The sequence below is a fragment of the Mobula hypostoma genome, chromosome 27, assembly GCF_963921235.1.
Source record: "Mobula hypostoma chromosome 27, sMobHyp1.1, whole genome shotgun sequence".
NCBI lineage: Eukaryota > Metazoa > Chordata > Chondrichthyes > Myliobatiformes > Myliobatidae > Mobula > Mobula hypostoma.
Window position 1 is genome coordinate 18,965,602 of NC_086123.1, and position 24,399 is coordinate 18,990,000.

General features: G+C 44.2%; 2 protein-coding genes across 2 annotated transcripts in view; both read right to left on the minus strand.

Annotated features, from left to right (window-relative positions):
* Window positions 1-12,144: 12,144 nt before the first annotated feature.
* Window positions 12,145-13,065, minus strand: LOC134338381 (N-acetyllactosaminide beta-1,3-N-acetylglucosaminyltransferase 4-like). The gene has a single exon (XM_063034170.1). The coding sequence runs from the start codon at window positions 13,063-13,065 to the stop codon at window positions 12,145-12,147; it is 921 nt and encodes a 306-aa protein (XP_062890240.1).
* The window catches only part of LOC134338382 (leucine-rich repeat-containing protein 43-like), a 128,716-nt gene continuing 117,309 nt past the window's right edge, over window positions 12,993-24,399 (minus strand). Inside the window, 1 exon segment of the mRNA XM_063034171.1 lies at window positions 12,993-13,243. Coding sequence (XP_062890241.1) covers window positions 13,109-13,243 — 135 coding nt within the window. The 3' untranslated portion in view covers window positions 12,993-13,108.

A 24,399-nucleotide genomic window follows, 5' to 3' on the forward strand; every position in this document is an offset into this window, starting at 1 on the left:
CACCATAAATAATAAATAGTAATAAAACCATAAACAGTTAAATAGTAATATGTAAATTATGCCAGTAAATTATGAAATAAGTCCAGGACCAGCCTATTGGCTCAGGGTGTCTGACCCTCCAAGGGAGGAGTTGTAAAGTTTGATGGCCACAGGCAGGAATGACTTCCTGTGACGCTCTGTGTTGCATCTCGGTGGAATGAGTCTCTGGCTGAATGTACTCCTGTGCCCACCCAGTACATTATGTAGTAGATGGGAGACATTGTCCAAGATGGCATGCAACTTGGACAGCATCCTCTTTTCAGACACCACCGTCAGAGAGTCCAGTTCCATCCCCCACAATATCACTGGCCTTACGAATGATGTTTGTCCACTCTAAGATGTTTGTCCATTTTCGCTGTGACCATGTAGGTTTCCTCAGCGTATCCTGGTTTCCTCCAACATCCCATTGGTCACATGGGTGTAATTGGGAGGTACTGGCTCCTCTGGCCAGAAGGGTCTGTTGCTGAGCTGTAACTCTAAATAAATAAATATTTCGAAGAAAAGTATCAGCAAGGAACCTTGAGATCCAGTATGATCCATTTCCTTCACCAGGGATCATCAGACTATGTGGCTGCATTCCTAATGATATTTCTTTCACGAAGTAGGAACTCGCCATAGATGCTCAGATAGACGCTCTGTGTTGCATCTCGGTGGAATGAGTCTCTGGCTGAATGTACTCCTGTGCCCAACCAGTACATTATGTAGTGGATGGGAGACATTGTCCAAGATGGCATGCAACTTGGACAGCATCCTCTTTTCAGACACCACCGTGAGAGAGTCCAGTTCCATCCCCACAACATCACTGGCCTTACGGATGAGTTTGTTGATTCTGTTGGTGTCTGATACCCTCAGCCTGCTGCCCCAGCACACAACAATGTTGACAATGTCATTTAAGCAGATGAATAAAGGACCCTTTAATGTGGTGTATTGTGCAAGGATTGGAAGGAGAGAGGAGGGTACAACACTGGAGAAGGGGAAAATTCACTGTGTGAATGGAATGGTGTGAGTTGGACAGTAGGACTTTGGGAAAACCAGGTCTGTGGAGAGAGCAATGAGATGCTTTGGAATGGACAGATCCTGGAGTTGCAGAGGCCTGGATGAGAGTTTCAGCAGGAAGTGAGTGGAGGTAGAGAAAGAGATAGGAGACAGGGGAGGTTCCAGCGCGCGGGATTGAAAGAGGCTGCAGAGTCTTGTAGACTTTTCCAGCTCCATCACGAGCACGTCTCCCCAACATTGAGTAAATCTTGAAGAACCATTGCCTCAAGAAGGTGGTATCTACTGTGAAGGAGGCAGGACATGCCCTCTTCTCATTACTACCATCAGGGAGGAGGCGCAGGAGCCTGAAGACCCACCCTCAACAGCTTCTTCCCCTCCACCATCAGATACCTGAACAGTCCATGAACACCCCCCCCCAACTATTCCTCCCCGCAATACTTTCTTTTGTAGCTTACAGTAACTGTATCTTACACTGCACTGCAGCCACTAAATAACACTTTTGAGACCTGTGGGTGATGAAGAACTTGATTCTAATCATCACCAAGGTCAGTTACTGTACTTCTAAATCACTCCTGATGCTGGTGGGTGGGGCCAGGGTTGGGACCAAAGACTAACTCGGGAAAATGTGACATCCAGATTGGAATAATTTTAAGAGGATGAAATCTAACAGGTTTATTCCAGATCTTCCCTCCTTAATATTCTGGGGTTTTTAACCTATCAAATGTGAGAAGCTTGTTATAAATATAACTCAAGGAATAGGGGAGTAAAAGTTTGCATTATAGTGTAAAATATAGATTTAAGCAATGTACAGGCATGCATTGAATGTTAATTTGCCAACAAGGCTAAGAAAGCTTATGGAATGCTTGCTTTTATTGGTCGAGACATTGAGTTCAAAAGTCAAGAGGTTATGTTGCAACTGTATAAGACTCTGGTTAGGCCACATGTGGAGTATTGGATACTGGCTTTTCCTCCCAAAGCATTCCCGGTTTTTGTTTCTAACAGATACAGCTTCAGTTTACCATTTCACCTGAACGAGAGTACGCCCTCTACTGTCCAACAGCAATAGTGCAAGACTTGCACCCAGTCTCTGCAGGAAGACTCCAGCACTAAACCTCCCCATTCTGAACTGCTGACCATGGTCACAGTTGATATTTTGGAGAGTTTCCGTTGAGCCTTTCTATAAAGTCTATCAATAGTCTTTTGGACATTTATCTTACAATTATTCTTTTACTGGAGTTATTTTTATAAATTTTTGAAAGATTATGTTCATAAATTTTACAAATAAAATCATAATATTGATAAAAATGTCTGCACTTTTATTTTAAATTGTTCCTCTCCACACCAACAGGTTCAGGAACAGTTATTTTCCCTCAACTATCAGACTCTTGAACCAGAGAGGATAAATTCACTCAACTTCACTCACCCCATCACTGAACTGTTCCCACAACCTATGGACTCACTTTCAAGGACTCTTCGACTCATGTTCTTGATATTTATTGCTTGTTTATTTATTATTTTTTTCTTTGTGTATTTGTAAAGTTTGTTGTCTTTTGCACTTTGGTTGTTTGTCGCTCCTGTCGGGCGCAGTCTTTCATTGATTCTATAGTGTTTCTTGTATTTACTGTGAATGTCTGCAAGAAAATAAATCTCTGGGTTGTAGATGGTGACATATATGTACTTTGATAATAAATTTACTTTCAACTTTGAACATAACATGACTTGGGCTTCTCTTCAGCTGTTGTCTCCCTGTTTCTAATTATTGTCCACTGTTTTCATCTTTCTTTCCAAAGCTTCCCCTTAAACAGTTTGTCTTGGATTACTTATCCTTCTCCATTTCTTTCTCATCTTTTCCCCTTTTTTTCATGTCTAGCCTCTCAATGGCTGAAGCTGTCTGTGATTTACACGAGTCTGCACGGACTTTTTTTTTGGTAAGTTGCAGTGTAAACTGTGAGCTAACAGGTATCAGATGGGGACAGGTGAATTGAAACATAATAATGTATACCTGAGAGGAAACTAATGGTACTGATGTAACAGGGTTCATATAGAGTTATGTGAGAAGGTGAGCGGATGAGTATTCCTCAGTGAATGACTCTCCTTTTGACCCCTCACTTTGGGTGTAAAGCAAGAGAGTGGTAGAATATTCTCCATTTGCCTGATTGAGTGCAGATTGGCCAGTTATCCAGAACCTCAACACCATCCAGTAGAACGTGACTCCCCATTCACCATCATCCACTTCATCAACCACCAGCTGCAGTGAAACCATATGTTGGCCCATTGAGTCTGCCCCACCATCCCATCATGGCGGATTTATTTTCCCTCTCAACACCATAATCCCGCCTTCTCCCCCTAACCTTTCATGCCCTTACTAATCAAGAACCTGTCAACCTTTGCCTTAAGGCCTTGGTGAGACCAACTAGAGAAGGGGCAGTGTTGGATCTTCTGTTAGGGAATGAGATAGGTCATTGTTAACTTGGACAGCTATATGGATAGGAAAGGAATAGAGGGTTATAGGCTGAGTGCGGGTCGGTGGGATGAGGTGAGAGTAAGAGTTCGGCATGGACTAGAAGGGCTGAGATGGCCTGTTTCCGTGCTGTAATTGTTATATGGTTATATGGTTATCAGGAGTATCTGTGCAGTTTTTGGTCTCCTTATTTAAAAGAAACAAAGAAATGGGCTGCTGGCGACGGTGGTGGAGGCGGATACAATAGGGTCTTTTAAGAGATTCATGGATAGGTACATGGAGCTTAGAAAGATAGAGGGTTATGGGTAACCCTGGGTAATTTCTAAACTAAGTACATGTTTGGCACAGCTTTGCTGTAGGTTGTCTATGTTCTAAATCAAAAGAAAGTGCATGCAGCAAAGTTTCATTGGAGTGCTTCCACTGAGGGTATATCTCCCCTACGGACCGAGCTTGAGCTGACTAGACTGAATACTTGGAGCAAAGAAAAGTGGGAGAGGACCTCACTGAAACACACAACGTTTTCTTGGGGATCAACAGGGTGGAGTCTATAATTAAGGGTTACAGGTGGAGTGAAGGAAGGTGAGAGGCAACTCGATAGAGGTGTATAACATGATAAGAGGCTTAGAGAGTGTGGACAGCCAGCGCATTTTCCCCAGAGTAGCAATGACTAAATCAAGAGGACATATTTTTAAGGTGATTGGTAGAAAGCATAGGGGTTAACAGAGGTAGATTTTTTTTACAGAGAGGGCAAGTGCATGGAGCACACTGACGGTTGTGGGGGTGTGATAGAGGCTGATAGATTAGGGACTTTTAAGAGACTCTTTGATAGGCTCATGCATACAAGAATAATGGAGAGCTGTGTGGGAGGGAAGGGGTAGATTGATCTTGGGGCAGGTTAGAAAGCTGGCACAACATCATGGGCCGAAGGGCCTGTACTGTTCTATGCTCTATGTTCAGTCCCAGACTAAACCATTTTGAAGCCTATCGATCAGTGGATGTGGAGAGGGTGTTTTTCTGTGGTGGTGAGTCTAGGACCAGAGGGCACAGCCTCAGAATAGAGGGTCCTCCATTAAAGATGAGGAGGAATAGAGATGAGGAGGAATTTCTTTAGCCCAAGAGAGGTGAATCTGTGGAATTCTTTTGCCACATGCGGTTGTGGAGGCCAAATCACTGGCTATATCTAAGGCAGAGGTTGATGCATTCTTGATTAGTCAGGGCATGAGGGATACGGGGAGAAGGCAGGAGACTGGGGCTGAGGGAAATGGATCAGCCATGATGAAATGGAGCAGCAAACTCAATGGGCCAAATGGCCTAATTCTGCTCCTATATCTTATGGTCTGAAATGAGGATAAATTTCTTAATATATGAGGTGATGAACTTTTGGAACTCTCTGCCCTGGAGGGGCACGGAGGCTCAGCTAATGAATTAATTCAAACCAGATCAAATGCACAAGATCTCCAACTGTTAAAGAAATCAAAGGATATCGAAATACCCCTTCTAATTCCGGGGCGTCTTGGGGCGATCTTCTTGTAAGCGCGGCCCGCTGGATACGATTAAATATTCCCATTTTAGCCTGATACAGCTGAGAATCACAACTGCTTTTAAGGTCTGTACAGTTAATAAGGATGTTTCGATACAATTGAACAACCAACAGAAACAAAGCCGATGTTGGCCGTAGTTCTTGTCAGACTCCTTGGAGGAAATGTGGCTGCCGATCAGGAATACAGGTGCATTTAAGACAACGGGGTTTCGACTCCCGGTGCCAACTACCTTGCTGGCAAACGTGCAGTCTCTAATAAATAAAATCGAGGGTGCTGAATCAGAGGGACATTAGGACCACGTGCTCCCTTTGTTTCACGGAATCCTGGTTAACCCCTTCCGTACTGGACGCAGCGATTCAGTTTGACAGGTTCGCTATAGGACTGTCGAGTCTCTCAAAAGCAGAGGCGGGAGGTGTATGCCTCGTAATCAGCACCTCTTGGTACAGAAGTGTATCAGTTCTGCTCACCAGACCTGGAATATCTCGCAAGTAAGTTCCGTCCATTTTACCTGCCGATCATTTTGGTAGCGGCGTCCGTTCCACTTCAGGTCAACATCAAACAGATGATCCGAGCAATGGGATCAACACGCATGAAACAGCGCACCCTGACGCCTTCACCATCATTCTGGGGGGTTTTAACCAGGCCAGGCTGAAAAAGTCGCTAAATAATTACCATCAACAAATCACTTGTAGCACCAGAGGAAGCAAGACTGTGGACCATTGTCAGACCATCATCAAGAATGCTCACCGTGCTATTCCACACCCTCACTTCGGGATCACCTGGATGTACTTCTACTCCCTAAGTATAGGCAGAGACTGAAGACTGCAGCACCAGTAGTGAGGACCAAGAGGGTATGGATAAGGGAAGCACGGGAGCGCCTACAGGACTGCTTTGAATTGGTGGACTGGACAATTCAGGGATTCATCTTCGAACCTGGATGAGAACGTGACCGACTTCATTAAACCCTGTGTGGATGAGAGTGTGCCTATAAAAACTTGCTGTACATTCCCAAACCAAAAGCCGTGGACGAACCAGGAGGTACGTCGTCTGCTGAAGGTTAGGCCGGCGACATTTATGCCTGGTGATCCAAGTCTACACAGGAAAACCGGGAGCGCTATTTCAAGACCGAAGAAACAATTTCGCGAGAGGGTGGCGACATGGATGCCAGCGATGTTTCACTCCAAGTGAGCTCAACGCTTTCTATGCCCACTTTGAGAGGGAGGATATACGGTAACTACAGCTGTGAAGATCCCTGATGCGCCCGGTGACCCTTTGATCTCTGTCTCAGAGGCTGACCTCACACGTTCAGGAAGGTGAACCCTCGCAAGGCGGAGGGCCCCGTTGGATTACCTGGTAGGGCTTTGAAAACCTGTGCCAGCCGACTGGCAGGAGTATTCAAGGACATTTTAAACCTCTCACTGTAACGGACGGAAGTTCCCACCTGCTTCAAAAAGGCAACAATTATACCAGTGCCTGAGCAACGTCGTGTGCTCTGTCTTAATGACTATGGCCCAGTAGCAATCACATCGACAGCGATGAAATGCTTTGAGAGGTTGGTCATGACTAGACTGAACTCCTGCCTCAGCAAGGATCTGGACCCACTGCAATTTGCCTATCGCCACAATACGTCAATGGCAGATGCAATCTCAATGGCTCTCCACACGGATTTAGACCACCTGGACAACACGAACACCTATGTCAGGATGCTGTTTGTTGATTATAGCTCAGCGTTTAATACCATTATTCCCACATTCCTAATAAATAAGCTACAGAACCTAGGCCTTTGTACCTTCCTCTGCAATTGGATCCTCAACTTCCTAACCAGAAGACCACAATCTGTGTGGAATGGAAATAATATTGCCTCCTCGCTGATGATCAACACTGGTGCACCTCAGGGGTGTGTGCTTAGTCCTCTGCTCTACTCTCTCTATTCCCATGACTGTGTGGTTAGGCATAGCTCAAATACCATCTATACATTTGCTGATGATACAAGGATATCATAAATTTGCTGATGATACAAGGGTATCAAGATGGGTAAACTAGGGAACATGAACCAATCTTCACCGAGGGATCAGAAGTGGAGAGAGTGAGCAATTTCAAGTTCCTAGGTGTCAAGATCTCTGCGGGTCTAACCTCTTCCCAACATATTGATGCAGCTATAAAGAAGGCAAGATAGTGGCCATATTTCATCAGGAGTTTGAAGAGATTTGGTTTGTCACCTAAAACACTCCAAAACTTGTATAGATATACCATGGAGAGTATTCCCACTGGCTGTACCACTGTCTGGTGGGGGTGGGGGGGGGGCGGGGAAGGCTACTGCATAGGACCGAAAGAAGCTACAGAAAATTGTAAAATTAGTCAGCTCCATCTTGGGTACCAGGGTCCATAGTATCCAAGACATCTTCAGGGAGTGGTGCCTCAGAAAGGTGGCATCCATTATTAATGACCCCCATCACCCAGGACATGCCCTCTTCTCACTGTTACCATCAGGAAGGAGATACAGAAGCCCGAAGGCAGACACTCAGTGATTCAGGAATAGCTTCTTCCCCTCTGGCATCCGATTCCTAAATGGACATTGAACCCATGAACACTATAACCATATAACCATATAACAATTACAGCACAGAAACAGGCCATCTCGGCCCTTCTAGTCCCTGCCGAACTCTTACTCTCACCTAGTCCCACTGACCTGCACTCAACCCATAACCCTCCATTCCTTTCCTGTCCATATAGCTGTCCAATTTAACTTTAAACAACAACATTGAACTTGACCTCACACTTTTTCATATATGATTTCTGCTTTGCACTTTAAAAAATCTAACTCTGTAATACACATCTATGTACTTACTGTAATTTACTTACAAACATTTGTACTTATTTCTATATTATCATGTATTGCATTGAACTGCTGCTGCTAAGTTGACAAATTCCACGGCACATGCCAGTGATAATAAACCTGATTCTGATTCGGGGGAATTGGATCTGCACTGGAAGATCATAATGTTGAAAAAAGGCAATGCAGGCTCAGGGCCAGGCTGCTTCCTCGTACAATAGGTGTTCTGAAGACAGACGGGTTTTGATGAATCCAGATTCTGAAGGGACCAGCATGCATTGGAATTACTGTGCACTGGGTTAGCAAAGGCATTCAGTCAGAATTGCAATCATCTGTCCCTGAGGATGGAGGCGGTTTCAGGTGAATGGGAACTGTTGACTGTGACAGGCCGATATAAAATACTGAACTGAGCCTCCGGCTGTGACCTGTTTCACCCTGTCAAACCCAGGTTTCTATTACAATAGCTTGGCGCCCTTGATGGACAGAATTCAACCTCCTTTATGTCCAAAGGCAATTATCAGCTAGGCTTTTTCCCCTTTCTCCTCAAAACACTTAACCTCACTGCTCCCTGACTGCTGGTAGTGATCAAAACAAGAAAACAAGAGCAGCTGTAGATCACCTGCTCCCTCAAAGCTGTTCTGTGATTCAATATCATCATGGCTGATCTACTCCAGGCCCAGGCCTCAACTCCTCCTTGTTGCCAGGAGACAATCATTTATCCTCAAGTTTAGTCAAGCAACGTCTGCACCGCTGGTGTCAGGGTGCTGGGCTTCGGAGCGGGAGGTCCTGGGTTCGAATCCGGCCGGCTCCTTGCACGCGTTCCACCTGTGTTGGGCTGAGCATCGAGCTCGCAACTCGGCCTCGTAAAAACAGACAAACGCTAGAGAAGTGGCAAGGTTGCCACCTGATGCAGCAAATGAGGCGCGGGGAGGAACTTTACCTCTATTTTTAGTCAAGGAACGAAGGGCAGATTGCACAAACTGTTCAGAGCCTCGGGACGTGGATTAACCTTGCCTCCACTTTAGGAAGCCCCAAAGATAGTTGTGTGTAGTAGACACTGAATCGTGCCCTTTACTGCATGAGAGTTCTGCACCAACTCTGCAGCTGTCTTGGTTGATATCAGCAAAGGTAAAACGCAGAAATGAAGGAAAGTTAGAGACTACAGTACTGTGCAACAATCTTAAGCGCATACTGTATAGATAGTTAGCGTGCCTAAGACTTTTGCACAGTACAACAGTAACTTTATGTATTGCTCAGTACTGTTGCCACAAAACAAACCAAATTTCATGACATACGTGAGTGACGATAAACCTGATTCTGATGTGGGTCTCTGTTGTGGACTGAGAGTGGGAAGGGGGCAGGGAGAGGAGAATCATGGTTGGGGAAAGGGGAAGGGAGAGGGGACAGAGTGGGAAGCACCAGAGAGACATTCTGTAATGAATAATAAACCGACTGTTTGGAATCAAACGACCTTGCCTGGTGTCTCAGTGCAGGGCGTGCAGGCACCCGTGCAAACTCCCCCCCCCACCCCCCGGCTCCTGGCATCCCCTTCCCTGCCAGCTACAAACTGGCTCTCCACTCCATGTTGACGAATGCAGTACTTAGGTACCCTAGCTATATATAAATGTGCGTAAGACTTCTGCATACTACTGTACGAGGGAGGAAAGGGTTAGATTGGTCCGGGAGTAGGTTAAAAGGTCGGCACAACATTGTGGGCTGAAGGGCCAGAATTGTGCTATACTGTCTCGTTTCTGTGTTCTTAAAAACTGAGACTGATACAGCACAGAAAAAGGCCCTTAGGCCTAACTGGTCCATGGTGCCGGTCTAAACTAGTCCTATTTGATCCACAAAATCATTCCTATCCTTGAAAACATCCAAACAACTTTTAAATGTAGTTATTGTACCTGTACACTGGTAGCTTGTTCCACATATATGTCACCCTCTGCAGGAAGGAGTTGCCCCTTGGATCCCTTTTTAGCCTTCCATCTCGCACCAGGTCTCGATAGAGTCACCATACAATCTCAGTCGGCGGGGGCTGAGGTAGATGGGACGGCTGCTTTGCCAAACCCTTCCATTCAATCAGGAAGTATGGCCTTGAATATCCAGTCACCTGTCACTTTAATATTCCTCCCCCCCTCCCCCCCCAGTCCTTGGTCAGCTACACCGTTCCAGCTAAATAGAGTGCAACGTCAGGGGATGACATTTCACTTTCACCCTCCTATCAGACGCAAGTCTTCTGCACTGGGTGCTCAATTTCACGAGTGAAACTCTGCCGGCAGACGCTAAGCGTTAATTTCGGATTTGTTGTATCTGCAGCATTTTTATTTTGCAATTTCAGGTATTTTTTCCCCAGCTCCTCCCACTTACAGCTTTGCTGTATTTTACAAGTTACATGCCAAGGTTAGTTCACAAACCCGTGACTTCTGTATGGGGTCTTTCTTTTTTTTTATGTTAAATTTAAAATGGCTTCTTTGTTATGTTATACTAGGGAATGCTTCTTTGTTGTGTTAAATGCTGAGAAAGTCTCCAGCTAGACATTTGCTTGGGTTAATACAGATAGCAGGGTGCTATTAGCCAATGGGTATTCATGTATCGTTTTGTTTTTGGATACCATGCTGTCTCATATGACTGGGGATGGGGAATTGATGGGGAATTAGCGGGGAAGACAGAGCAGAGACGGGGAGTCAGAGGAGAGACGGGGAGTCGGGGGAGAGCCAGGGAGTTGGAGGAGAGACGGGGAGTCGGAGGAGAGGTGAGGAGGACGGCGGACGGGGTTTTTGGCAGGGAGATGGAGGAGAGACGGGGAGGATGGCGGACGTGCGGAAAGGCTCCGGTCGATCACTCCGGGTGGTCCCGAGCCATGAGTCGACAGGATCCGGGTGGTCGTCAGGAATCGATTGAACTCCGACGGTTGTGCACGAAGAACTTGGACCTTGATAAGTCTGGCACCTTTTCTTTCCTTATTTCCTTTTCTGTATCAAATTTATATTAATGTCATAGACTTAGTAATATCTATAAAGTGTACCTGGTAAAACGTACTGGCTGTGCTGGCTGATGATCGATGTTTGGGATTGATTCGGGCAGCAACCGACTCCGTGGGAAGCGTTGAGGCAGGTGCTGGGTGGGGTTTCCCCTGGACATATACGAGCCAATATAACTGAGTGTTACACTTCTAACACGTAGAAGGACAGGCAGAGTGGTTCCTGGTCGCAGACCATCAGCATCCCACAACCAGCCATAGGTCTGAGTTATGAAACTCCCTCGCCATCAGGAGTACCTTCACAACACCAGTTGTAATAGTCCTTCTTCTCAAGGGCATTTGAGTTGGGCAATGAAATCAGGCCTTGTAGGCAAGACCCACAGTCCATATATGAAGAAGATGAAAAAACAGAATAAAATGTAGTTGAAGCCAATGTCTACTGGCACTCTAATGTTCTCTTACCCTGGGGAGTGAAGAAATGCATGCAATTGTTTTAAAGGAAGTGTTAGATTCTCCAAGAGGGCCACAATCTTGTTGGGGTTTGGAGGCTTGCGTGCCTCATTGACCCGGAAGCTGGTTGGCTGGAGTCAGGGCTTTCTGCTTTGGCTCTTGGTCAGGTCACCCATGCCAAAGAGGTGAAAGGGTGGAGGCCAGGCTAAGAGTGGCCCACCGGCCCGCCAGTTCTGAGGGTTCAGCCCTGACCGGTCAAACAAACTTGTTACAGAAACAGCAACGAAGAATCCTTCTACATCTGAGTGCGACGGTGTTCCTGAGCCTCCACCCGGGACTTGCATTGGTGAAAACCCAGAGGAAGCTACTGACATAATGAAGGAAGGCCTGACCACCGCCTGAGATGGAGGACCTTCATTGCTGCCCTAAATGCCAGCGGCGTACCGGCCAGCAAGTAAATTGTAAATATAATCGACTATTGAAACAGGAATTGAAATATTTGGTCCAATCCTATGCATATTTAAGGTCTTCCTGGTTTCCAACAGAATTACCAATGATTTTTTTTAACACATAAATAGCTGACTGTAAAAAAAAGGCAATGCTAAACCTCAGACCAATAGTAATTCTAGTTACAGTAGCTCTATTGTCACTAAGTGCACAGAATTGAGTCCATGTGGTGCCTCTCTCTTCACTTCTGTCGTTCTTGCCGTTAAATGTTACCATCAGTGCTTTATAAAACAAATGTTATTAAAGCATCTCGTTAACTTTCACTTCCCCGGCACCCGGCTAGCTCAGGAGTCATCCCTGAGGTTTCTCTCAAGTTCAAGTCCGTTGGAACCTCTTCTCATTTCATCTTCGCACACTTATATTTTGTGTCAGTCACTAAACTCCACATCATCCACATTTCTGCCGGGTTCAGTTTGTGCACCACGATGAGGTCTTTATATAAGCATGGGTGAAATGCAAACGCGTGAGGTACCCCAAGGGTCTTGAAGCCCATGTGTGGGGTCGGTCTTATCCCCAACTGTACCAAACACATCCCGACAAACACATCATCTATTGGGAAAAGATCTATTTTGGATGCTGCCTTATGCAGGCGTAATACAGTTTTCCTAGACATTATGTAGCCACCACCACCAGCGTAGGGGGGGTATGTTTTATGTTTGTACATGACCTCAGGAATAAAATACTTAATTTTCTTATTCCTTTTGGGTCTTGCATTGTAAATGATGTGCCCAGCCAAAAGGTCCTGATTCGGGTCCAATCCCTTGAGATATTCCAGTACATTCATGGTGTTCACAAAGACATCATCATCTCCCTTTAAAACAAACTTTGCCGAGTGGCAGTCTGCAGCAAACCATCGGAGTAAGTGAATCTCCTTCAACGTCAAGTTGAAAAAGCTGTCCTGGAAGTCCCACTGAAGGATGTCACCAAACTGCCTGGTCTCATAGGCCAACATCTGTTGCAGTGGCTGACCTCGATAGTCCTTGATATCGCCCAAAAGAAACACCAGTTTGATTTCAACTCCATTGGCAACCCCTGCCTTTCCCCAGGTGTTTCGAATTGTGACTCGCCTGTCTATGTTGGAAGCTAATGATTTAATAGCTAATAATAGAAACAATTCTTTTGTACACTGCTTTGGTTTCAGCAAAGTCCGGAAAGTTCTGCAGTGTTTATACTCCAAGAAGTTCTGGTATACCTTGGGCAGCGTTGCAGACTTGTTGAAGTATTCCGTATTTGGTAAGCACAGGGTTGTCTCGGTCATGTTAACAGTAACTGTAGGGACCACAGCACGTTGAGTCCTTTCCTTATCCTTGTCGACCGTGACAATTCCACTTTGCCATTTGAGAACCAGCAAAAACACGGATGCCGTCAAAGCAAGGAATAGTGTTCTTCTTCTTTTCCTCAAAGGCATTCCGAGAGGACCCAGCTAGGATAGCATTCTGTAAGGTAGAGATAAAACACAGAATGAGTTTGAAAAGGTTCTACTTTCTTAGAGGTAGCAACAATCACAAGTTTCTACAGCTGCTTTCCCAGACACCCCAAGTGGTGTAGAAGGTTAATAAATTGAATTTAATTGGTTTAACTACACCAGAGCTTTTATGTGTATCTTTCAAAAACACTGCTATGTTAATTATGTGTACTTTTATAATGACTTAGATATTTCCATGTTCTATTGATTTTATTGAAGATTTTATTGGTTGAGCAATCAATGCTTGCTGACTGCTTTGACAGATGGCTTAATGATTCTCCCTTTAGTTTTGGTCAGTGGTCGACGTATCTGCTCTGGGTCTCTGAAGCACCTTCAATAACTCCAAAAGACTGAGGTTAGGTAAAATACCAAAAGGCTTTTATTCGCTGTACAATACGACTTCCGTGGTGAGTGTCTGCCCCTGGACTGAGGGGGAGGGGCAAGAGAAATCACCTTTATTCAGGAATCTGTGGGAGGAGCCGCAGAGGCAGTCAGCAGAGGGGCATGTCCAGACAGTTAACCCAGTTACAACATATATATGGTTTACCACAGTCTCAGATCGAGTACAGGCCTCAAATTTCCCAGCATGCATCTCACATACTGCCCGAGCTCAAAGGCCAATTATTGATACAGAGATTCTGACAATTTTTTTTTTCATTATTTAAAAAAGAATGAATCTGCTTTTGGATGGGAATATCATTCTGCACTCGCACCCCCCCCCGCCCCGCCCCAGAACTCCTTCTCTGCCACCTGTCCCCCCACACCCCCCACTCCGCACTGCTCCACCCTCACCATTCCCCACATCCTTTGCTCCCACCAGATTTACAAACCCGCTGTCCACTCCACGGTGACAAATACAGTACTGAGCAAAAGTCGTAGGCAACCTAGCTCTATATATGTGCCTCAGACTTCTCCACGGCACTGTATGTACAGTTATAACACTGAGAACTACAACCAATTTAGAGACATAGGATCAAACGGCACCAATACAGGCCCGTTTCCCCTTTGTGTTAGACCACATTTAGACCATTGTGTTTCGTCCTGGTCACCTCATTATAAGGAGGGTGTGGAAGCTTTAAAGAGAGTGTAGGGGAGATGTACCATGATGTTGCCTAGATTAGAAAGCATGTCTTATGTGGAAAGGCTGTGTGAGATAGGGCTTTTCTCTCTGGAGCAAAGGAGGGTGAGAGGTGACTTGATAGAGGTGTATAAGATACTAAAAGACAGCACCTCTTTTTCCCAGGGCAGGAATGGCTAATATGAGAGGGCATAATTTTAAGATCAAGATTGGCGAGAATGGTGGGTGTGTAGAACATCCTGCCAGGGGTGGTGGTACAGGCAGATATATTAAGGACATTTAACAGACACTTAGGTAGGAACACGGATTAAAGAAAATACAGGGTTAAGGGTTAAATTGACCTTGGAGTAGGTTAAGGGACTGGCACGACATCGTGGGCCGAAGGGTCTGTACTGTGCTGTACTGTTCTGTTCTGTGTTCTGTGTGTCATTGATCATCACATGTTTAATTCATTCCCCCTTCCCCCATTCCCATCAGCTCCCTCCAGATTCTACCGCACACCTCTGAACACAATGCAATTCACAGCGGCCAATTAACCTCCCAACTCACGTGCCTGTGGGCGCACAGGGCGAAGCCCAGTGGGGAAGCTCCACCTGAGAACACCGGGACAGCACGAAGAAAAGTCTTAGCTGGCGTTAGACCACAGTCTGCTCTCTGAGGTGGACCTTTCAAAGACAGGCTGAGATTGGTCACGAAGGAATGTTGCTTGTTTAGCTCTACACATGTGTACGGTTGAGTTATAATAAACGTGAACTTGTACTCTCATCAGTGTTTAATCTACAGTCAACATTGCCAAAGCTTATTGTTTGGTCATTGTCATGTTACTCAAAGTTCAAAGTTCAAAGTGCATTTATTAAACAAAGTGCATATACATTTTACAACCTTGAGATTTGTCTCCTAACAGGCAGGACTTCCTTTAGATCAGGGGTTCCCAACCAGGGGTTCACAGACCTCTTGCTTAATGGTATTGGTCCATGACATAAAAAAAACTCTGGGAACGCTTGCTTCAGACCCAAAATTCCGGCTTGACAGTCTGAAGGTCCATCCCAGCCTCAAATCTGTTCAATGACTCAGGCTCCACAGCCCTCTGGGGTCGACAGTACCAAAGATTGCCTGCCCTCTGAGGGAAGAAATTCTTTCTTTTTTCGATATTAAATGTTGTGTCTCTAATTCTAAACAAAAGCTGCATGCTGTATTGTATTTATTTAATAGGATACCCATAAGATAGTGACGGGTTGGCTTTAAATGCAGCATTGAAGATTCTATTAAAAACAATTCCTTTCAATAGTCAATATATTTGTTAATTATCTTATTTTGTGATGTCATATATAACATTAATGATGTTATGCTTCTTAGAAATTCAGGCAGATGGAGCACTAACAGATGGGCGCTTTGATTGCACCAATTCTTCTACCCTTTTCCGAGGAACATCACCTTGTCACGGTGGAGAGGCTTGTGACTTCCTGAGGTCTGGAGAGCGATTCTGGCTGGAGTTTCGGCATCTGGCGCTCAGCTCCTGGTAGAGTCATCCAGGGTGGTAAGGTCGAGGGGGGAAGTTCCGGGCGAAGAGCAATCCAACCAAGACCTCAGCGTTGGAGCTGGTGGAAGATGATGACACATTACAACGACAGTGAAAGCAGATTGGCCGCAGTCATCTTCCTTTGGACTCTGACCCCAAAGTCTCAAGGATCATGTGGAGGCTGCCAGCCCATCAGCCTCCCCATGTTAAACAAAGTCACACATGAGCGTTCTCCATTAAGTGAAACTGGATTAAGTCCCGTGGCAATCAACAAGTGATGAAGGAGACAGGATTGGATCAGCCTTTACAGCCACCTGAGGACCCGCCAATAGACAACCCCTTAGGAGAACATCAGACTCAACTCGAGTGATTGCACAACTATTACTTCTGCTTTTCTACTGATGTTTGGATGAAAACATCATTCTTCTGTACAGCAAAGTAAACAGAATGACTTCCCACAGGAATGAATCAAAGCAGATTGCACCACAGAAAATTCCAATTTTTAAAAAAAATAAAGTTAAATCTTATTAAACTTCTCCCTGAGCCAGCTGAACTTGGTTTACTGCGATGTTGACTCTCATTAAAGATGGAGTCCCAACCTGCGGTTCACGGACCCCTCAGTTAACGGTCGGGGTCCGTAGCGTTCAAAAGGTTGAGGACCCCCTCTAGAAGATGGCAGTTTGTCTGAACTCTACCAATAACCCAATTAAATCTCCTCTTTTTAAGTTGAGTAAAATCAATATCATCAATGCAAAATCAGTAGTGAAAAAAAAAACAGGGAACTATTCCATGTTTGTTTCGGATAGTTCTTGGGCAAAAATTTTAACATTTGGGATTAGCAGAATTCTAAGGCCAATCTCTCTTCTGTTTAAGTTCAAAAGTGTGGCCTAATTCTTTCTTTCTTTTTAAATCTTTTTATTGAGTAAGTATACAAAAAAGGTAAGCCATATAAACATTAATACAATGTTAAAGTATAATAAAATTCCAAAAGATAACAATACCAAAAAGAAAATACTACAAACAATGTAATTTAAGCATAAGAAACCAAGATAACATAATAGTATACTAGATTTTATATATATCAATGGAAAAAAAGAAAAAAAAAACCCCAAAAAAAAAACCCACCGTGCAACTAACTAAAAGCAAAGCGAAGCAATGGGCTAACTTGAAACCAAACAGAGTTAAACTTAAAATCACGTCCTCAATCCCGACCTCCATTAAAACAGTGAAGAGAAAACAAGAAGGGTAAATATTACATTAAATGAAAATATCGAATAAAAGGTCCCCAAATCTGTTCAAATTTAAATGAAGAATCATAAAGGTTACTTCTAATTTTCTCCAGATTCAAACATAAAATCGTCTGAGAAAACCAAAAAAAGGTAGTTGGAGCATTAAGCTCTTTCCAATGTTGTAAAATACATCTTTTCGCCATTAAAGTAAGAAATGCAATCATTCTACGGGCTGAAGGGGAAAGATTACTAGAAATTTTAGGTAGTCCAAAGATAGCAGTAATAGGGTCGATGCACCTGTAAATATCTAAAAAAATGTATTCTTGATAAGTTATATTTATTAGATAATTGTTCAAAAGACATAAGGGAACCATCTAAAAATAAATCCAAAAACCGTAAAATACCCTTAGTCTTCCAAGTTTGAAAAGCGCGATCCGTAAAAGAGGGAGGAAAAAATATGTTACCTAAAATAGGAATCGCTAACCCGAATTGATTAAGATCAAAAAATTTTCTGAATTGAAACCAAATGCGCAAAGCATATTTAACTATCGGGTTAGAGACCTGCTTAAGACGTTTCGAATCAAAAGGAAGAGAGGAACAAAAGTGTGGCCTAATTCAATTCAGTTCTAGTAATGGATGGCCCCACCAATTTTGCTGGGTTTTATGAAAATCTCCTAGGTCCTCTTTTGGATCCTAGTACAATAAGATGAATTCTCAACCTCACAATCTACCATGTTATGGCCTTGCGCGTTATTTGTCTGCCTGTACTGCACTTTCTCCGCAACTGTGACACTTCATTCTGCATTCCGTTAGTGGTTTTCCTTCAACAACCTTAATGTCCCTAATGTGTTGACATGATTTGCATGGAAGCCATACTAAACAAAGTTTTTCACTGTATGTGTGACAATAATAAACCATTTTTACCAAGCTACTAATCTAAGAAATGTAAAGCAAGTGAATCTTTTGGAAAGAGGTCCCAGAATCCCACCTTTCTCAGCAGATCCCAGAAAGACCATAAAATCCTACACCTTTAGATATTAAGAAGCATGGTCTTATGGTCTAAGTATGGGATTAATGGGCGAAAATGGTGATGAAGTTCAAAAGAAAGCCATTGCCAAGTTTAGCAGGCAATGTTTTCAGTATAAGCTGGTGGTCTTTAAATTGCACGGCTCTTCCGTTATTCAACTGTGGATTGTATAAAACTTCATCTTCAGGATCAAATTTCATTGCTCCTTTTCTGCCCAACTGAACTAATAATAACATCCTGAAGTCCAAAGAATTCTACCCCACTGTCAAATGCATAGACAATCTTCGTAAATGTCTTTAGCGAGCCCTCTATATTTAAGTATTAGTCATGAACATACACAACAAGAAGCAAGGCTCCACAATCTCTGGGGTCTCTTGCACCATTAGACTGATTAAATATAATCATTGTTAAATATAGATTGCTGAAATCTATCCATGCAACGTCAGATACACTTCACCCCTTAATAACTCTTCAAAAACTTCAATGAAGGTGATAAGATATGACCTTTTCTTCATATATCCATGGTGTTCCTTGCATAAACTGTGCCTTTCCCAAACAAGATTTATACTGTCACTCACAGCATTGATTCCAAAACTTTTCTCCCACAGAATTCAAACTCTAATTACTCAATTAATTCCTTCCTCCACTTTTAAACAACGGCAGATGTTGTCTGTCCTCCACTTTTCCAGCATTACTCCTGCGGACAGGGTTGATTGAATCTTCTGTGCCTGTGTAACTTTCTCTCTTGCTTCTTTCAACAGATCTTCCCAGTCTTGTGATTGGTTCATGTTCAAAGATGCTAACCTCAACATAATTGAAGAAGAAGAAGAACATACAGAGGAAGATTTACTAGAATGTTACCTGGGTTTCAGAGAAAGGTTGAACAAGTTAGGTCCTTATTCTTTGGAGCGTAGAAGGTTGAGGGGGGACTTGATAGAGGTGTTTAAAATTTTGAGGGGGATTGATAGAGTTGACGTGGATAGGCTTTTTCCATTGAGAGTAGGGGAGATTCAAACAAGAGGACATGAGTTGAGAGTTAAAGGGCAAAAGTTTAGGGGTAACATGAGGGAGAACTTCTTTACTCAGAGAGTGGTAGCTGTGTGGAACGAGCTTCCAGCAGAAGTGGTTGAGGCAGGTTTGATGTTGTCATTTAAAGTTAAATTGGACAGCTATATGGACAGGAAAGGAATGGAGGGTTATGGGCTGAGTGCAGGTCAGTGGGACTAGGTGAGAGTAAGCGTTCAGCACGGACTAGAAGGGCAGAGATGGCCTGTTTCCGTGCTGTAATTGTTATATGGTTATATGGTTATAATTCTCCCCCTACTAAACTTATCACATCGATTACTTCTCACGTTTCCTCCTTGTCTACAAGATTGACATCATCCCTTTCTTATGTAAAGACACCTGCAAACATTTCATTAAGAATGAAGTGTGGGTCAGGTAGTTTTGAGGAAGTAGAGAGGCTATAGAAGGATTTAAACAGATAAGGAGAATGGACAAAGAAGTGGCAGATGGAGTACAGTGTTGGGAGATGTAATGTCATGCACTTCAATAGAAGAAATAGAAGCATAGACTAATTTTCTAAATGGAGAGAAAATCCAAAAACATGAAAAAGAGGCTTGGGAGTCTTCCTGCAGGATTCCTCAAAGGTCAATTTGCAGATTGAGTTGGTGGTGAGGAAGACAAATGCGATGCTTGCATTCATTTCAAGAGGACTGGAATATAAAAGCAAGGATGTAATGTTCAGGGTTTATAAAGCACTGGTGAGGTCTCACTTGGGGTACAGTGAGTGGTTTTTGGCCCCATATCTAAGAAAGAATGAGCTAACATTGGAGAAGGTCCACAAATATGATACTGGGAGTGAAAGGCTTGTCATATGAGGAGCGCTTGATGGCTCTGGGCCTCTAATCACTGGAATTCAGAAGCCTATCAAATGTTGAAAGACTTTGATAGAGTAAATGTAGAGAGGATGTTTCCTTTGGTGGGAGAGTCTCAGATCAGAGCACACAGACTCAAAATGGAGGGGTGTCCTCTTAGAATGGAGATGAGGAGGAATTTCTTGAGCCAGAGAATGGTGAATTTCTGGAATTCTCTGCCACAGGCGGCTGTGGAGGCCAAGTCTTTATGTATATTTAAGGCAGAGGTTGATAGATTTGTGACTGGTCAGGGCATGAAGGGATATGGGGAGAAGGCAAGAGATTGAGGCTGACGGGAAAATGGATCAAACCTGATGAAATGGCAGAGCAGACTCAATGGGCCAAATGGCCTACTTCTGCTCCTGTATTTTATGGTCTTATGGTCTAAGACTATTCCCACTGGATCTACCTGTTCCCAGTAGGTTCAATCTTCTCCTTAGTTATCCTTTTGCTCTTTAAGTAGTTAGAAAACATTCTTGGATTTTCTTTCACTTGGTCTGCCAATGGTCCCCCCCACCATAGTTTCCTTGTTTTCTTCATACCCTTTTAAGTTCACTCTCACACTTCCTATACTTTTCCGAGCAACACACACAAAACGCTGGAGGAACTCAGCAGGCCAGACAGCATCTATGGAAAAGAGTGCAGTCGATGTTTTGGACCAACACCCTTCAGCAGGACTGGAGGAAAAAAAGATGTGGAATAGATTTAGGAGGTGGGGGGAAGGGAGAGAGAAAAACACAAGGTTAAAGATGAAACTGGGAGGGGGAGGGGTGAAGTAAAGAGCGGGGAGGTCGATTGGTGAAAGAGATACAAGGCTGGAGAAGGGGAATCTGATAGAAGACAGAAGGCCATGGAAGAAAGAAAAGGGAGGAGGTGGACCAGAGGGAGGCGATGGGTGGGCAAGGAAATAAGGTGAGAGAGGGAAAAGGGGATGGAGAATGGTGAAAGGGGGATTACCAGAAGTTTGAGAAATCGACATTCATGCCATCAGGTTGGAGGCGACCCAAACGGAATATAAGGTGTTGTTCCTCCAACCTGAGTGTGACCTCATCACGACAGTAGAGGAGGCCATGGATTGACATATCGGAATGGGAATGGGAAGTGGAATTAAAATCGGTAGCCACTGCGAGATCCCGCTTATTCTGGTGGACAGAGCGAAGGTGGTCAGTGGAGCGGTCTCCCAATCTACATCGGGTCTCACCGATATACAGGAGGCCACACCGGGAGCACCGGATCCTGTAAATAACCCCAACAGACTCACAGGTGAAGTGTCGCCTCACCTGGAAGGACTGTTTGGGGCCCTGAATGGTAGTGAGGGAGGAAGTGTAGGGGCAGGTGTAGCACTTGTTCCGCTTGCAAGGATAAGTGCTGAGAGGGAGATCAATGGGGAGGGGCAAATGGACAAGGGAATCACGTAGGGAACAATCCCTGTGGAAAGCAGAAAGTGGGGGGTGGGGGAGAGGAGGGAAAGATGTGCTTGATGGTGGGATCCCGTTGGAGATGGCAGAAGTTCCGGAGAATTGCATGCTGGGCACGGAGGTTGACAGGGTGGTAGGTGAGGCATCTGCAGCTTGCCTATACTTTTACAGACATTTTGTCGTATTAGGTCTCAGCACCTGACACAAATTTCCACACTCATAGTTGTCTCAAGGACTTTGTCTCAGAGGGCTCAAGATTCATCAGTTCTGACCATTTTCTTGATGAGAACAGATTTACCTTGAATGTCTTTCGTTGCACTGACATAAGCTCCTGCTTTCAATATCACTTTGCTTAAATCACCTTTCAGCCTTGTAAAACCTGACCTTGCCACCGCTTAGAACTTTTAGTTAGACCTTTCCCAGAAAGACCTCAGCTGCCGAGAGCTGTGAACTCATCTCAGCACATCATGAAACCGGCCTCCCCTCCACAGACTCTGTCTGCACTTCTCACTGCCTCGGAAAAGCAGCTGATGAAGGGAGTCGGCCCGAAACAGCAACTGTTTACTCATCTCTGCCTGACCTGCTGAGATCCTCCTGCATTCTGTGTGTCGTGCCTCCTGCAGGTCTGTGAGCAAAATCAATGATCCCACCCATTCTGGGCATTCTTTCTTCTCTCCCCCTCCCATCAGGGAGAGAATACAATAACCAGAAAGTATGTACCATCAGGTTCAAGCACAGCATCTATCTCATGATTATAATGAACTTCCTGTGTGATAAGATGGACCCTTGACCTCACTATCGACATCTCCGTGCCTTGCACCTTTATGTCTGCCTGCACTATGCTTTCTCAGTGACTGTAATACATCATCTGTCGTCTGTTACTGCCTTTCCCTTGTACCGTCTTGATATACTGATGCGGCGTCCTTCATTGTAGCTCAGTGCACGTGACGAGAATAAAGAAATTAATTAAAATATTTTACAGGGAACTGAATTAAGATCGCAAAAGTGCCCTTCCACTAATATTTCTCCCACCATTATTCCTTAAAATTAAATGCAAAGTTGTCATCTCTTGCCTGTATAAGAAGTCCTTCTGAATGCAGCGTAAGAACTCTATGCCCCTGAGACCATTTACACTGATTATATCCCAGGTAAGAGTTGGACTGGTGAGAAATCTGCCTGAAAACCTTGTTCTGAATTACCCCAAGACTGACTGCAGGCCTCCTATACCCTCCAATAATGAGCTTGTCAGTTATTTGTATTCAGGCCATTTGGCCTTATTGGATGATTATGTTGACATAGAAATGCAGTAATTATTTCTTTAACCAGTTTTGCCATTCTCTCTTTCGTTTTTATTCCCATTGTAATATCATGTTTATATAGGCATCCGTTAGTCTCGTGAGAGCATGGATTTGCGCCTTGAAAGGGCGCAGGCCTGGGCAAGGTTATATGGAAGACTGGCAGTTGCCCATGTGGCAAGTCTCCCCTCTCCATGCCACTGATGTTGTCCAAGGGAAGGGCATTAGGACCCATACAGCTTGGCACCGGTGTCATCGCAGACCAATGTGTGGTTAAGTGCCTTGCTCAAGGACACAACACGCTGCCTCAGCTGAGGCTCAAACTAGCGACCTTCAGATCACTAGACTGATGCCTTAACCACTTGGCCACGTGCCAACACGAATGTGATAACCATGTAAACAGGATAATTACATTACCATTCTTTCTTCTTTAATCTAAAATTTTATCATGAAAAGAATTTAGAATTTCGTGAGTCTAATTGTACGCCTAGTGCATTTGCCCTTTACACGTTTCCTGAATGCAGATATATATTGATATACACTGGTGGATTCTCTTTCCATCTGCCTTTCCAAACATCATTTGCTCTGCTTCCAAGTTCCCTTAGTAATATTTTACCTTCTGATTTCAGATCCTCTGTTCTTTCTGCAATTATCACCCAGGTTCCCATCCCTCTGCCAAACTCATTCTAAATTGAACCTGGTAATTCTATACACGGGAAAATATTGGGAATAGTCACATCAAAGAGTCTTCAACCTGACACGATCTTTTCACAGATGCTGCCCGATTTGCTGAGTGTGTCCAGTATCTTGCATCTTTGTTTTACACTTCCAACACCTGCATTTTAAAAATATTTCAACCCTAGAAAATCTGGCAATATCTCAGAACAATTCTTCAAGCATATTATTTTCTGGCTACTGGGCATAATGGCTCTGTGAGCCTGTATGTGCGAGTGTGTGTGTGTGTGTGTGTGTGTGTGTGTGTGTGTGTGTGTGAGAGAGAGAGTGTGTGTGTGTTTGTGTGTGAGTGTGTGTTTGTCTCTGTGTAAGTGTGTGTGTGTGTCTGTGTGTGAGTGTGTGTGTGTTTGTGTGTATGTGTGTGTGTGTGTGAGTGAGTGTGTGAGTGTGTGTGTGGGTAAGTGAGTGTGTATGTGTGTGAGTGTGTGTGTGAATGTGTGTGAGCGTGTGTGTGTGTGTGTTTGTGTTTGTGTGTATGAGTGTGTGTAAGTGTGTGTGTGAGTGGGTGTGTGAGAGTGTGTGTGTATGTGTGTATGAGTGTGTGTGTGTGAATGAGTGTGTGTATGTGTGTGTGTGTCTGTGTGAGTGTGTGTGTGTTTGTATGTGTGTGTGTGTGAGTGAGTGAGTGTGTGTGAGTGTGTGTGTGGGTGAGTGAGTGTGTATGTGAGTGTGTGTGTGTGAATGTGTGTGAGTGTGTGTGTGTCTGTGTGTGAGTGTGTGTGTTTGTGTGTGAGTGTGTGTGTTTGTGTTTGTGTGTGTCAGTGTGTGTAAGTGTGTGTGTGAGTGGGTGTGTGAGAGTGGGTGTGTGAGTGTGTGTGTATGTGTGTATGAGTGTGTGTGTATGAGTGTGTGTGTGTATGTCTGTGTGTGAGTGAGTGTGTGTGTGTGAGAATGAGTGTGTGTATGTGAG